The sequence below is a fragment of the Eublepharis macularius genome, chromosome 3 (assembly GCF_028583425.1).
Source record: "Eublepharis macularius isolate TG4126 chromosome 3, MPM_Emac_v1.0, whole genome shotgun sequence".
NCBI lineage: Eukaryota > Metazoa > Chordata > Lepidosauria > Squamata > Eublepharidae > Eublepharis > Eublepharis macularius.
Window position 1 is genome coordinate 65,041,889 of NC_072792.1, and position 17,173 is coordinate 65,059,061.

The 17,173-nt window shown below is 39.1% G+C and overlaps 1 protein-coding gene across 1 annotated transcript in view; it reads left to right on the forward strand.

Moving 5' to 3' along the window:
* Positions 1–17,173, forward strand: part of WWC3 (WWC family member 3) — a 90,752-nt gene that overhangs the window by 16,180 nt on the left and 57,399 nt on the right. Inside the window, exons 2-4 of the mRNA XM_054973748.1 lie at positions 9,543–9,652; positions 10,867–11,070; positions 13,235–13,311. Coding sequence (XP_054829723.1) covers positions 9,543–9,652; positions 10,867–11,070; positions 13,235–13,311 — 391 coding nt within the window. The remainder of the gene's footprint in view (positions 1–9,542; positions 9,653–10,866; positions 11,071–13,234; positions 13,312–17,173) is intronic.

Below are 17,173 nucleotides of genomic sequence, written 5' to 3' on the forward strand. Positions count from 1 at the left end.
TCAAAAGAGATATGTGGAAAATTTCAAAAATGTTAGATGAACAAATCTGAAGTCAGACATGTAACATTTGGCTGTTTTTATGCCATTATGGTCCAATAAAGAACTCAAAATATTAGCAAACAGTATGTTTTTTAACAGCTTTGGGTACTTGCCTATTAACAACTTACTTGAATTATTAGTATGTCACCTGTCATGTATTCACTATTGAGATATCCTTGTTTTTATCCTTTACTCCTCATTCTTTTATCTGGAAACTGCTTAGTGCTGTGTATTCTACTGTTGCAACTTTAGTGGTCTGACACTATTTTCTTACATACATGTGCATTGTCTCTTGCTCCTTAAGATACTTAGTAGAATTCTAGAAATGAAGACATGTCAAGGCTTGTTGCTGCATTTTGTACTATTAAGAGTTTAAGACATAATCTTGATAAATAATCTGCTCACATTTGTCACTGGAGTTTCTTAATTAATCCCTTTTCAAAATAAAACTAGTTTTAAAAACTGGTATAGCAAACAATATGCTCTTCTTGATTTTTCAGTGTGCAAGTTGTATCCAAATCTTGTCATTGGCTGCTTTCCTGCACCTCTATATGAGGGTGAATATTCTTCTGGGGGAGTGATTAGTTACAGCAAGTTTGGTGTCTCCAGTAACTTTAAAATAATGGTCTAGTTTCAGTATTTTGGAAAAGGTTAAATGGCATTCCAACTGGCATATGCATTCCAAAATATTTGTTAGCTTTCCTTTGCATTTTAGCTAAAAAGTTCAGCAGGGTGGTAAACGTGAATACCTTAGCATCATCAACGCTAAGTGGGAATTGGGTAAGGGAAACCATTAAACCCTGTTTTTGTCTTTAAGATGGTTTCTTCAGTTTAGCAGCACAGGGCAAACAGCATGTGACCCACAGACCTCATGATACTTGCACATTCTTTGTTACCACTAGAGATAAGTCCAAGATTGCATGATAGATGATCTGCACACTCACTTTGTTTTTTGCCTGCATAGTCTTTGAACAGCTCAAGCTGTTCTTGGGTGGTATTCTGCCACTTTTAATACAGTGATATTATTACATTAGAAGTCATGAATCCTCATAAGAATCACAGTGAAAAGCATTACATGGTTTGCCTAGCTTAGAAAATTCACAGGGGCTTAATCAGCCAAGTACAAGGGCTGCTCGCTGTCAGTAATGTGAGGTACAAAATGAGCAACAAAATACATTTTATCTGGGCCAACCAAAACAACACAACATTGTGCAAGTATTGGGGGTGGGGGGCGGCGGCAACTGTGAGCGGAAGGAACTTCTACCCATCTTCTTTTCATGTTTACACTTGTTCCAGGAAACTCTTGGCATTTCATGAGATCTCTTCATTGCAGTGGGCTGCCCAATCCATTGACATGGGAGAATGTTCAAGCATTCTGGTTCCCTCCACTGAGTAGGAAAACTTCTGGTCAGCAGAGATGTGTGTGCAAAGAAAGAGCTCTAGTAACAGATAATTGAATTAGGATGCTTCATTGCAGTTTAGTGAAAGATAGGTTTGTAAACCCATTACAATTAACTGCTGTTGATTTAAATTGGACTGTGTGTGTATTCAGTTTTTTCCTGTGTTGATCCCATTCTTATTCGTTAAGTCTGCCCCACCATGTCTACTTTGCATGCTTGGAATTTTCATATCTGAATACCAAGAACAAGGGAAAAACTGCCAATTTACCAAGGTAGCAAGGTGCTATTTTTTTCTGGCATACTGCATAGAAAAGGATTTTGTGAGTCTGATGGGTCTACAAACATTGTACTTTCTTGCTTCTCTTCAGACTGTTAGTCAAATAGAGATTGTCAGTAAAGTTTTTGGATGAAACATCATGCCTGTTGTATGCTAAACCTATGGTTCTAGAATTTAATGTACAGTTCTGCCTTTCCAATCAGGTCTCTAATACTCCATTCTTGGACAAAGTACCTCAAGCCAGTGGTGGAAGCATAACTCTAGAGGTTCTTGAAAGATATCATGTCATTCTGTTTAATTTTTGACCTGGATTTGGAATTATTATTATTATCAGCATTATCATTTATAGGCCTCCTATCTCACTCAGACCCAAGGGAGATTACATGTATGGTTTCAAAAAAGTTTCAGTCAGTAAGTGGATTACAAAATATAATACCAGGCAGTCAGTGAGCAGATTATAAAATATAACACTTGAACCTCTCCACAAAAATTCCTGTATACTAAGAAATAGACAGATACATGGAGGATAGGTCTCTCAATGGCTTCTAGTCACAGCAGTAAACCTCTGAATACCAGGGCTAGGAGGCAACATCAGGAAAGGTCTGCTGTGGGCTGCTGTGCCCTGTTTGGCTCCCCAGGGCATCTAGTTGGCTACTATGTGAAACAGTGCTGGATTAGATTGATCATTTTCTGATCCTACAAGGCTGTTATGGGCTCAGTTATGACTCCATTTTACAGTGGCTCTCTTCCTTTCTGAAGGTAATCCTGGGTGTTCAAGGTACTGAAAGGTTCTAATTTGTTCATATAGTGCTTAGTATGCATATGAAACCACTGGAAACACTTGCCTGGTCTTTATTGTCAATGATATGCAGATAATACCCAGAATCATTTCCACTTGAAGTTAATCTTGAAGAGGCAGTAGAAGTTATATACCAGTGTCTGAAATCAGCAATAGACTACACAGCTGCAAAGACACTGAAACTTAATCCATACAAGACAGAATGCTGTTGGTTGGAAACACGACATAACAGAGTATATGTGTACTACCTTTGTTAGGTAGACTTGATCTTCCTCTAAAATACCAGCTCTGCAGCTTGACGGTGTATTTGACACCCCCCTCTTCTGGATGGTCAAGAAGAGACGTCATTTTGCTATGCTACCTTTTCCAGAGAAAATAATCTATTCATAGTTACCATGTGAGATACAGATTAGTCTACTTTGATGCTGTGATTTGATTCGGGAAAGCTGGATTTAGCTGGATCAGCAAAAAGTGGACTTTTCCCCGAATCATGGATCTAGATTGCACACAAGTAAAAATATTTGAGAGAAGTCAAACAGGACAAACAGGATATTCATCAATTATGGGAGAAAAAATTGAGGATATTTTTCTCTAAAATTTGCAAATTTCATTATAGGATATTGTTGGGAGTTTCAGTGTGTTTTATAAGATGACATTTAAAGTAGAACATATACATTTTAGGTAATTCGCGTATTTGACTATTCCTATATATTTGAGTTAACCTAAATTTTCACAAATATATAAATCACCTGACCATCCCATTTATTTTGATAAGAAAGTACAGAGTAATTCTGTACACTTATATACATTCTAAGGGAAATAAACCATGAAACTTTATACTGTACAATTTTTTTCTTGCAAAAGATGTATATTGTGAAAATGTATAGTAATGATCGCAACTGTCCACGCCTGTTGACATATAGGTATCAGACTGTATAAGAACTGTTGATGGCTTTATGAAAACAGGCTCTCAGTAAAGTCATTACAAAAATATAGATAAATGTAACAAGGGAACATTTCAAAGCCTGTCATTTAAAGTTGGTCACTGTTTTAATGGGACACAGTTTTCAGTATATTTCTAGAAGTTCAGTACTATCATTTACCTTGAGTAATTCACTCTATTTTTTTCATTGTAATAACTTTCTAATGATGCAACAAATGTGTAATGTGTTTATTGATATATTCCTGTAGTTTGCAGCAGTTTGCCTGTACACAAAACCAGTCTACAACTGCACTCAGCAAATGCCTGTATTGTAAAAGAATATACAGATATATGTAAACTATTTTCACCTGCCAACCATGTTGTACTTGTTATTCGGCAGGATTCTCATTGGATGTCAGTGTCACCACTGAACAAGTATCGATTAAGAGTGCTAGATGTCAGTTTGCGTAACATGTTTGTACCAGCCTGTGAAGAAATAAACAGTACTGTACAGGAATTGATATGGTTACAATATTTATTTAATATATACCATTAACTATATTTATTATACGGTTATAATATTTATTTAATATATATGGTTTATATGATGACAATATTTATTTAATACATGCCTTTAACTAAAATTCACAGGATTTGGCAAAGTGATCTTTTACTTCTTTTCCCATAAGTAGCCTACCATCTGCCCCAAAATACTTCTCTGACGGTTAGGAGAACCTTGTAAACAAAATATGTCACAGGGTGGGGTGCTGCAGTGATGAAGGAGGAATTGGGTGATGTTACCTTTCCATCTCTTCTCTGCTCTTTCAAGCCATGAATTGAAGAGGGAGAAGGTGGTGATTTCATCTGATTCCCTGATAGCTTGCTTATGAGACTCTCCCAGATCATCCTCAGAGGAGTTTGGGGACGAACAGCAGGCTTCTTGGGGTAGATAAGGAAAAAGCCACTCTGCCAATTCCTTCCATGAAATCTGCTGGATGCAACTCAGTACTGGAAAAGTAGGATCTGAGACTTCACCTTTTTAATGCCTAGTTTTAGGAGCAACGTACGTAAGCGGGGACTTGTAAGTCTTACAGTTGAATTATATCATAAAACATCATCACTTTTTGGTCAGTTAATGTCTGGAAGAGACATAAACTCTTGTGTATGACACTAGTGAGCTGACAAAATAGTCACTGATGACTCTTAGTGTATTCTATATGGTATCTGCTTGCTGAATGAGTGCTCTAAAACAAGAGGTCTGCATTTAATTATTTTTGAGACATATATGCTAATTACTTCTTTAAAAAGCACATCAACTCAATAAATATGTTGGATACATACACCTCAGTATAAGAGAGTACATATTGGAGTTGTTCCCTGGGATATGCAGGTTAATTTCAAAATAAACATTGATGCAGAAACACTTCCTTAACCTACGAAGCACATCATTTATTTTATTTTTTTAAACATTTCTATGCTGACTTTCTACCCCAGTAGGGACCCTAAGGTGGTAAACATCGAAATATTACAACATTAAACAGTTCAGTAAAAACATGAACACATAACATCATAACCAGGAATGAGGACCTTTAACGATTATTGGGGGTATGCCAAGTCCCCTTCCAGTCTTCATCCACTGATGGAAGAGAGTAATAGAGAGAGACAGACATATCTCCGCGAAGAGGGAGTTCCTGAGTTTTGACGCCATGACCAAGAAAGCACTTTCTTGGGTTGCCACCCATCTAGCTGCAGATGGTGGCGGTACCAAAGCTGGACCTCCAGAGATGACAGAAGTTGATAGTTGGTTCATATGGGAGAAGGCAGTCCCTTCAGGTATGCTGACTGCAAGTCATTATAAGACTTTAGAGGTCAATACCAGCTTCATGAATTGATCCTGGAAGTAAACTGAGAGCTAGTGTAGATGGAACAGGATTGGAGTAATATGATCCCCACTATTTGCTCCAGTGAACATTCTGGCTACAACATTCTGTACCAACTGTAGTTTCCAGACAGTCTTCAGTGGTAGCCCACGTAGAGCTCATTGCAGTAATCTAATATGGTTGTTACCAGGCATATGCCACTGTGGCAAGATGTTTCCTGCCCAGGAAGGGTCACAGCTGGCTCACCAGCCAAAGCTGTTGAAAGACATCCATGGCTACTGCTGCCACTAGTTTATCCAAAAGGAGGTCTGGGTCCAGCAGCAACCCCAAGCTATGAACCTGCTTTTTAAAGGCAAGTACAAACCCACCCAGAACAGGAGATATTGTATGTCCTGGGTTAAACAGCACCTCTGCTTTGTTGGGATTAAGTTTCAGTTTTGGCCCTCATCCATGCCAAAACTGCTTCCAGGCACTTGTCCATGGTTTTTATAGCCTCCCTGGGAGTGAGATACTGCTGAGTTTTGTTACATGGATTGATGGATAATGGTTAGTAAACCATAGATTCAAAGAAAGATATAGACCTTTTTGTTAGAAAAATAGTTAAGTTCTGAAATGTACAAAAAGGAAACACTTAGGTCTCATCTGTCCATAATACCACATGAATTTTGGTGGTTTCTGTCTTATCTTTATTTTTTGGGGAAAGTAAAACTTCCCAAACCAATTGTAGGTGTGGAACGTTAAATTTATGGAAGAATAACTTGATTGTAAATCTACCTTATACCCCACATTGGCATGCATGCTTGATGGCTGATTAATTTTTGCTGGTTTGAATTGAGAAAAAGGTATTTGACCAAACTTTCTGCAGCACTGCATAAAAGAAAATATCAGAGCTACAGAGGCAATTGCTTGTCTGTGAAATGGCTTACTTAGTGTAGACCTGACCTGCTGCGCTGCAAATATAGCTTGTGAATTTGTAACATTGCTAGCATGTGTGCTGTGAGATACAAAGTACAACCCAGCAGATAAGCAGATGGGTTGTATGAGATAGACTGCAGCTTGTAACAGCACACATGTCATAGCCCTTCCAGGATTCTTGCATGTCTTCAAGTGCAAGTGTTAGAATAATTGTGTGGCAGAATGATGTAGATTCCAACAGCAGACTATAGTGCTATGTGAAGATCATCATGATGTTTAGACTGGTAGTTTTCTTTTATGCCAGTTTCATTGATGGGAGATGATTTTGATTTATCATTCCAGTTTTTTGTGTTGGCAACTTTCTAAAGGGGAACAATATTATGCAGTGTTTAAGATGATGGTTTTGATATTTTAGGAAAAAATATAAATGTTCATCTTTGTGGTATCTATGCAGTCCCATATTGGGACTGCACACATGCAGGCCAGCCACGGAGAAGATTTCCAGAGCTTTCTAGAAGACTAGAAGTGCCCCTCTTCCCTTTGGTGCTTTAACCCTCCCCCCTAAATATCACGTGACCAGGAGTAGGAGTGCTATTCCCTCTGTTCTATCTTTGCTGCTTCAGAGAGAGGATCCCCATTGCTGTTCTCTCCTTCTCCCTCACATCCTTGAGGCTGAGGAGAATTACTTCTTTTAAAGTTTTTAATCCTCAATAGACATTCTAGTGAAGAATACAACTATGTTTAAAAAAGAAAAGTTTCTGCCTTTTCCTTCATTGTTATGTCTCAAGAGAGGCTTCTTCAAGATGCTGGAAAATGCCAGCCTGATTAAAGGTACCTGCTCCCTCCCTGGCACCCTTGTGTACCAAGTGCTAAGTCCAGAGGTGTGGCCTGCCAGAGCCTATCCACAATGGCTCATTCTCCACGGTTGTGACTTTGTGCCAGCCTGATTAAAGTCTAGATTAAAATTAAGTCCAGAGGTGTGACCCGTCTCACAATGACTCTTCCTTCAAGGCTGCAGCAGCCATGCCAGCCTGATTAAAGGCACCTGCCTCTTCAATTCCAAGGGGAGCAGCCTGGAAATGTGGCCTATGTGCCAGCCTGGAGAAAGGCTGCTCCCCTCCTTAGCTGTGTCAACTCTGAGGGGAGACACCTGGAGGCCTGGGATATGAGGCTGAGAGGCTTAAATCTAAGGCTGTTGGAGATGTGCCTGCCTGTCTCAAGAAATCCCTCCTCCTCACCAAGTTTATTAAACATACCTTACCTTTCTTTGTCTTTTGTTTTGCTGCAAATGCTCCATGTCATTGCAATGCATTGCAATAATGTCGCCAGCTCCCAGATACTCTGATTGGAGACATGGGCCTATTGTGCCTTTGCTGCCAGGGGACTCCCCCCCCGCCCCTGGTCATTAGGGAATGCACTTGTGAGTCCACTGGACTGTTTTATCCCCTGGCTATTTTTTGGTGCGAAGATTGTTATGCTAACAGCACAAGGCTCCTTGGTGGTGAATGCTGTCTGTCCTTTCTTTAGCCCCATCATGTCTACTTTACTGTTTTTGTTATTCTGGTGTGGATCTGCTATGTTTTCACTCCTGCTGATGCAATTTTGGTCAGATTCTTTTCCTGCACTGTAGCAGTAGTCTCAGTTTTTTTTTCTGAGTGGCAATTTCTGCTCCTTGACTACCGTATCTTTTACCTCTATGTGAGTTAGAGTCTCTACTAAGGCTATAGCAGGGCTTGGACCCTTTGGGACTCAAATACACTAAACTTGCCTCTCCCTTACTGGATCTCTAAAGACATTTAAAGTTAAAGCCCTTGTTAACTTTCTGCACTTCCCTGGTGCTCCGTTTTTAGTGTACAACACTTCCATCTGTGGAATAAGGACACTGACTTTCTAACCTATGACCCCCCGCCCCATTCATAGAGCTTCACAATGTTAATGTGTCCAATGCTCTGGCCAGAATTCCTTACCAGGGGTTGGCTTTCAGCCCTCTTGTCTAGTAACACTAATGGTTGTAATAATCATTCAGGTTCCAAGAGAGATCTAGTAGTATCCTCACACAACCTTTGTGGGTTGGTAGAGGCTATCACACTCTCCCTTGAGTGCATGACCGTTCAGTGTCCTTTACCTAGCATGGCTCTCCCCACCAGAGCACTTTTTTCCCCTTGCTGCATTCCCGCTTGTACTTTGACAGGGACACTTCTAGAGAACTCCCAGCTTCTTTAGAAGCACCTCTGGGTTAGTGTCAATGAGATGGTAAGCATCTGTTGGGAAGGTGGTCCTCCACAGTCCCTTACTTTGAGAGTTTCACACCCACCTCCTTCAGTAAGTGAGCTTGCTACTCTCCCAGTGGGGGACTGCACAGAAGCCATGAAGATGAGAACAGAGTTGCATTTACCTGTAACAGTTGTTTGTTGCAGGCTCATATACCTTCCTTCTGTGCAGGCTCATATATATACCTTCCTCCTGCTCTACTCTGAACTCTGGAACCGTAGTTTCTGGGGGGGTCTCCAATGGCAGCATGGAGAGAACTGAGGGAATAGTGCCCCTCCTGGTTGTGTGATATTTTTGGCAGGAAAGCACCAAGGAGAGAAGGGGCACTTCTAGTCTTCTAGAAAGCTCTGGAAATCTTCTCTGTGGCTGGCCTGCATGTGCCTGCACAGAAGACCACTCGATGAACAACAGTTACAGGTAAGTGCAACCCTGTCTCTTAATGAATATCTTCAATGTACATTTTCAAATATCTTCAGACTTTATGATAAAAAGCCATATCCTCAGTTTTTATTCATAAGCACAATATTTTTATCTTTCTAGATGTGATAAATGTGTATTTTGTGATAGTTTTTGTAAGAACTCACCATTATGCCTTACTGCTGTGATGGACATCTTTAAGTCAGTGTTTAGAAAATATTTCTCTAAATAGGTTTCTCTAGATTTTTGATGAATTCCAATACATGATTTGAATGGATTAAGCAAGACAGGTTTAGTTTCAATTGCAATTGGATGTGAAACCACATTTTTACTATAATTAAGAAAAACTTGCAGGACTACATGCCATAATAATTTGGTAAGCCTAGAAAGTAAAAACAGAATCTTGTCTCTCTTGTTCTTCAAGACGTCTTTGAACATACATCTCTTCAATTTGTATGTAGTTTATACATCAGTAATAGCTCTGCAGTATTTTTTTAAAAAGTACAAGGCATTATGATTTTTCTCAGTTGCTCATAATTTACCTGCTGTGTGAACAGCAGTAGTGGTCACTCAGATGAATGCTGTACTTTTGAACTCATTTTCATTTTTTAAATTTTTGTAGGATTACGAAGCCTTTAACTTTTGCTGACTGTGTAGGCGATGAGCTGCCTTTAGGATGGGAAACTGTTTATGATCAACAAATTGGTATTTATTACATGGACCATATCAATCGTAAGTAGTAGGCTTTTTGATGCTATGTTTTAGTCTCTGTACTCTGTTTTGTTCTCTCTTTCTGAGATCTCATAAGATAATTTCATTGAAATCATAGTTACATGTTTATATTTTAGTATTGGCTAAGAATAAAAAATAAAGTGAAATTTCCAAATTGTTCCTTTGATGAATGCAGTACTTGCAACACTGAAAACGTTCATTGTTCCTATTAGTTAAGGGCAGTTTGTGTGTGACTTGATTTAAACATGGAGGAGGTAGGGCAGCCGATATAATTGGCAGTCTCATTAAATTCAGTACCTGGAATTCTTTCTGGAAGAAAATTCCTTTGCTTAAAATTCCTGTTTCTTAAACAAAATAGATCCCTTTCCACTCCTTTTCCCTCCTCCTTTCCCTTTAGGTTAGGGACTATTTCAGTGGCGAAAGGCATGCAGTTTTTTTTGTTGTTGCAGCAAAATTTAGAAACCAGCAAGATTATCTAGGAGTCAGATTTGCTGGAAGGAAAGATTGAAAACCTGAGTACAATAGCTGCAGTATGAGGGGACAGAATTGAATTGTTCAGTAAGAATATTTATTAGAAAGGGATAAAAATGGCAAGTGTTGAATGGGAAAGGAAGCGTGTATGATCAAAGTGAGACATGATCATAGGGTAAAGGGTGACAAGGTCAAAAGAGGAGAACATTTTGTTGTTCTGCAATTTCCCACAACACTGGCATGGATGTTTTCTTTTAAAAATACTGCATTAAAGTCCATACTGCATTAAAGTCCATACTGCATTAAATAGCACACAAGGGAAGATATAATAGAAATCTCCATGTTCAAAGGAATGTTTTTGAAAGCGAGTAGCCTAAGCCTCAAACAGAGTAAATTACCCAAACTCTTGCAAGGTATTACTCCATGTGCTATTTGGCTGCCTGTGGCAGAGCCATTATAAAAGCCTCAAGTCTCCCCTGTCATAGTTTAACAGTAACTACTATAAAGTCACTATACTTTTGCCCAACCCATTGGAAGCGTTTGGAAGGGTAATAGTTATGGGTCTTCAATAGGCAGGATGGAATATAAAGTAAAAAAACCAAATCCTGAATTTATGTTAAAAATCAGTGTATGAAAGATTACTCATTTCTTAAACATTAGATGTGGCTAGCATGGCGTGGTTAACATATTTCATTTGTTTAGATACTTTATCACTTAATATATTTTATTTTTTTTCTCTTTAGAACTCACACAAATTGAGGATCCAAGAGAGCAGTGGAGAAGAGAGCAGGAGCGCATGTTAAAAGAATATTTAATTGTTGCCCAGGAGGCACTTAATGCCAAAAAGGAAATTTACCAAATTAAGCAGCAGCGTTTTGAGCTAGCACAGGAAGAATACCAGCAGCTTCATAAATTGTGTGAAGATGACAGTCGCTCTTATACAAGTAGTAAGTTTTACTTCTCTAATTCATATTTAAATTCTAAGCTTATGTGCTTGTATTCCTGTATGGGTGAGAAACCACACAGGTGTAAATGGATCCTTGTACCTGCATCATTTCCACTGATCAACATGGAGCGCTTGGTGTGTGCAGAGCTCCTTTAAAAAAAGCACACATACTGTCTTGTGGATAACTGAAAAAAATACACACCCTTGTAATTTGGCTCACTGGTCTGTATTTCAAAATGCAGTTTTTACTTTTAAAAAAGTTTACTGTTAATTATTGGCACAAATTTTGAAAAATAAATATAAAGATGCAGCACATTTTTCAGTACCCATGGTTTAAATGAGAACTTCTATTGCTATCTTCCTTTTCCTCATTCATATCTTAAAATTTTTCCATGTTGATGTTGTAATGACAAGTGCCAAACCAGTTTTCTATGAAAGTTAAGTTCCTTTTTTTATGTCGTGAGATGTAGATGGCACCAGAGATGACAGAAATGGAATTGGGAAGAGCAGTCTCGTTATAATTGATGCTTTACAGTATGAGTCATACTGTTTATAAAATATTATTCCTTAGTTTTTAAAACTGTCCGTGTCTCCCTGAGATTTAATTTTGTTTTGTTTTGTTTTGAGCTATTGCAGGTTTCATGAACAGGGACACTTTTATTTATGTGGTATAATATTAGAGAACCAAGGTCTCTTTCTTCTTTAATTTGATTGGCCTGCTTGTAACTCTTTTTGAGCCAAAAAAAAATATTAAGGCAAAAAAAGGTGCTTATAACAGGAGGAGGCTTGGACCCAAGGAGCCACTCTGGTGTTTTTTTTTTCAAGAATATCAGGGCTAACTAAAAGTTAAAAACTGTTTTAAATTTTTACTTTTAGAAATTAAAATGTAACTTCTACAAGTATTACTGTAGCATAACTGTAAAAAGCTTGTTGGCATTGTCAACTGATTGTATAGTTTTCTAGGATTCCATATACCAAATATTTTTAAATAACATTTTAAAAATACGTATTGTTCATCATATGTTGTAGTTTCACTTGCTCCGTTAAATTGACAAGACCCAGGCATTCCTGTTCCTATTTGTGATATGGTCATGAACAAGTCTTATTCTGGCTAATTAACTTGTAAAATGATTAGTTGCAAGGTCTTGGCTCCAAGTTGAGTCTATGTAATTTTTTCCCAAGAACCAGTCACAAGATTATGTCTTGGTGGGTGGATCGAATCACAAAATGATGGCTTGTACAAAAATCACGGTTTCAAAGCAGGTTGACATTGCTTGAATGGGAAAACCTTTTCTCTGCCGTTTTCCCAAAGCAAACCACCATTCCTCAAACTGTAATTTGCTCAGCACTAGAAAAATATACTGGTATCTTATGTTTTCCCTGGAAGAGACAAATAGTGGCTTGGATGCAGGGAGAAAGTGTCAGTAAACATGCCTCTTTCCTGTCCAGAACAAGGGCACGTGTGTACTAGAGAAGGGGAAGTGGATAGGAAAGGGTGCGGGTGCTATCATTTTCCCGTCCAGAGTAAAGATGTGTGTGTACATGGACTGTCTTCTTTGCTCAAAAGAAAAGAGGAGATATGCTTGGATGTTTTGACTGGAAGGATAAGTAAGTGATTACAGCAGCACTAGAGGAGGGGTGGAGAGCTACTTTTAATTGTTTGCAGAGTAACTGGTTCCTTCTGCTCACCCCTGACAAGTAGGGTTGTGCACAGCAAAAATATTTGGCTGGTTCGGCTTGGTTAAAGCTGAACCAGGATTTAAACTCAGCATTCCCCAGATGCTGAATTTGTTCCCCAGTTCAGCTTGGCAATAGAAAGATTCGGTAAAATTCGGCTATTGTTTCCAATGGGAAACGCAATTTGGGGCTTTCTGGGGGCCAGTGAAGGGTCATTTTAAGGCCAAATTTTACCAAATTTGCAGGGGACCTACTCCTAACTGTCCTCTAACTACCTCCCAAGTTTCACGGAGATTGGACCCCAGGGGCCAAATCTGTTGTTCAGTTGATCTGATGACTTGGTTCTGTGTTATCACCTTAGCTTTAGCAGAGGATGATGGCACACAAGATGCAGTTATTAAAAACATTTGATTACCGTATAATACTGTTATATATTATTTTTAAAAGTATTTATTTTAAAAATTAAGAGATATTTCCCCTCTGTCAAGCATTCTCTGGATTTTCAACCAATACCAAATATGACCCATACCAGATTAAAGCAGAAATAGCAAGTCGACGTGACAGAGTGAGTAATCCTTTCTGCTACTTTCACACATTGAAAAATAATGTTGCCTTTTTTTCTTTCTATGCTTTCATTGTTCTTAAATGTAAGAAAAGATGTTGTTTTGCAAGTCCTTGTGTTTCAGCCAATTGAAGATACCCTATCATTGGTATAAGCAAGTAGAGGACCTATAGGGACTTGCATTTCCCCCTCCCCCACTATTTTCTCCTTCCCTTCCTCAAAAGTGTCTATAGCCTCTCCCACTTATCTTCTTTCCTCACCCACTAACTAATCCTTATGTGCCTTCCCCCTCCAGCTTTCCTTCCTTTCCTCTCTCCTGGCAGCCTCTCCAGGCCCAGTTGAGTGGTGCTGGCTGCTGGACTGGGCACAGTTGCCTAGTGGGGAACCTGCAAGGATTTGTGGGAAGGGGATACCTCACTTTTCTGTGTATCCCCTCCCCCACTATTTCCTCTTTTCCTCCTCCTGGAAGCCATATCCTCACCTTTTCCTGATTTTCTCCTTCCTATCCACCAACCAACCTTTTATCTGCCCCTATCTTCAACTATTTTTTCTATTTACTTCGCTTATACTCTGCCTTTCTCCACAATGTTGACCTGAAATGTTCTCCTCCATTTTATCCTCACAAATAACTCTGTGAGATAGTTATGCTGAGAGTGTTTGACTGGCCAAAGGACACTCAGTGAGCATCATGGCAGAGCAGGGATTTGAACTTGGTTCTCGCAGATCCTAATATGAAATTCTGTCCACTACACCACACTGGCTTTCGTGTGGTGGTTGATGTTGAACAGCAGTAAGCAGCCAAGCTAGGATGTGTTATGGGTTGGGTGGTTGCAAGTAGCCTGATGGTTGCTGGCAGGCCACAAAACAATCCTGGAAAGGGCTGTGTCCCCTCACCCTGGCTTTTACTGACAGAAACCAAGTCTTGACAGTTTACAATACTGTTGGTGTTGCCTAGCAACAGCAACTGAGAACATTTGCTTTTTAAAGCAATAGTCACTGCTTTTGTTGTTTTGTTTTTTAATCCCCAGTGTACTTTTTAATTTCTGATTTTTCTGCAACCTTTAGTCTTTCTCAGGTTTATGGAAACATCTGTCTTGTCTGTTCTAGTCTCCAAATTTAAGTATCCACAGATGGAGCCATGTTGTAAATAAAATATATTGATTTATCAGTGGCATTTCTTTATCGCTTGCTGTTGTGTTTTTATTTACTATTTTGCTCTACATATATTAGATTGGAAAAAAAACTATAAAACTATAATATAGGGCAGCACTGCAAAAAAAGAGTCTGTGCAATATTTTCTCTTTTAGATAAAGTAAAATGGTTCTTTAAGCAAGATTTTTCACACTCAAAATGTAATTTTGGGAAGTAAAAACCTTATGAAACATTTTCTGCTTTTGAGTGAGAAAAAACCTTGTCTTAAAGCATTTCACTCATTTCAGTTGCACAGCATGAAAAAGTCTGAAGACTTCCTCAACTTTTCTAATGGAAAAATTAGGAAATTTGGAGGAGTGCACCCCCCCCACCCCTTATACTGTAGACATATGCTACATTTTCAGGAATTTTTTTTGTTGTGAGAAGGAGAGGGGCTGGATAAATAGAGTGTGCTGTGATTGGACAATAGGTGTACCCTAGGGAGTAGGAGTGAAATGTAGTTTGAGAATGGAGGGAAAGGTTTTCAGTCACTCTGTGTGGAAACCGGAGAGCCTTTTTCCGTTTAGGTCAGTCATGCTGTGTGGAAAGGACTTGAGTAAGTCTGTCTGAGTGCATGAGAAGAGTGTTTATTCTGTTTGTGAAGATTTGTGTGGAAAATTAGTCCTTGTGACTGGGTCTGTGTATATAACTAATATTAAACCGCAAAACTTCTGACAGTATGTTTATCAGTACTCTACAACCATCATGCCTATGTTCTTACAAATTCTGCTTCTGATTAAGCAAGAAAGGATCCCTTTTTTTAACCTAACAGCTACACATTGATTGTTCTGTCAAACTACTATCTATAACAAGCCTTCTTGTAATGACAGTTAAACAGAAGAAATCGGAGGGAAAAGCAAAACCTTAAGAGAACCAGCAATATATTGGTCACACAAACAGGGCAAAATGGTAGGAGTGGGGATCTGCTGGGAATGTGAGGTAGAGCTTGAGTGTCATCTGCGTATGATGGCAACTCAGCTCAAATCTGTGGATGATCTCTTCCAGCAACTTCACATAAATGTTGAAAAGCTTGGGAGACAAGATGGAATCTTGGGGCATCCGATAGGCCAGAGGCCAAGGTGCAGAGCTGCAGTCCCCCAGCACCACACTGAAACCTGTGCTCGAAGTAAGACCGAACCACTGCAGAACACTGCTTTCCAGTCCCAGTTCTAAAAGGTAGTCCAGAAGGATACCATGATCAATGGTATCAAAAGCAGCCAAGAAGTCCAGAAAAATAAAGAGGGTCACACTTCCCCCAGGTCATCTCCCAGCACATGTCATCCACCAGGGTAACCAAGGCTGTTTGAGTCACATAACCAGGCTGAAGTGGATCATCCAAACTTCAGTCCCAAAAACAGGCCTGAAACCAGCTTGCAATGGACCATCCAGATTTAATTCAAGATATCCTTCAGTCATGGTATCCTTTTGGACTGCCTTTTCAGGCTGGTCCTGGGAGGCATGGTTTTGCAATGGCTGTTTTTGTCTAGAGGGAAGGTTTCAAAAGGTGGTGCTGGGGAACTGCTGCTCAGCTCTTTGGCCTGTAGGGTCCTGTAAAGTTCCATCTTATCCCCTTTGCTCTTCACTATCTACATAAAACCACTGGGTGGGGTCATATAGAGATTTGGGCTTGGTTGTCACCAGTATGTAGATGGACCCTCAGTTCTATCTTGTGCTTTTGGCCAATCTCAGAGAAGCTGTAGACGCGCGCAAGGGAATGTACAGCCGCCACGTTCCGGGTTCTGTAAATAAGGAGTGTTTCCATTAGGATTACAGCGGAGAATTATTCCCCTGAGGAAGTAAAGGGATGAAATCTGAGCTTATGAGCTGGCATAGGGCATGAGTCACCCAGGTAGGGCATGGAACTGAAATTCCATCTGTTCTGCTTTCTACTGCTTGAAAGAAAAAAGAAAAAGAAGAGACAACATCATTTAAGCATCTAAGAGAAAGACTTTGTCTCTGGACTTTTCCCGGTTTGGTCATTCCTGTACATATGTTAAATGAGTGAACATGTGTATATATGTTTAAGTTGCTTATGAGTTTGGATATGAATTTGTCACATGACTGCAGCACATTGCACTTTGGAAATAATTTTGATACTTTGTAAATGTGTGTTCATTTTCTCCCATGAGTTTTGACTCTGTCAGTTGGTAGCTTTGTTACGGGAGAAGCCATTGTTTCTCATATTCCTCTAGCATGTGAAGATGGCAGTGATTCCTTCTTCCTTTTTTAATGGTTGTTTTTATGTATATATATTTTATTGTCTCACATGTGGTTGATACACATGTGAGACAATAAAATATATATTGGTTTTAATTATTTGAATGATGTATTTTTGTTTGGTTTTTAATGTTTTAATTTGCATTTTTATTGTGCATGTTTTTAATCTGCTAGCTACCTTGATGGCCCTCATGAGGACAGAAAGGCAGGTTATAAATCCTATAAATTAAATTAAATGAAATTAATAAAATAAAATAAAATAAAATAATAATGGAGGCAGGGACCCTGTTCACCCTGATCTGACTGGAGGATTAAAATGCAATACAATGGGATTACAGTGCAATAAATAGTCTAACCTAGGAATTGACAAGACTATCTTCTATAAAGAAATGGAGAAAAGGGCGTAAACTGTTTCCATTTAGTTGAATGCTTCTCTCATTGACCTTTCTTTTTAAAT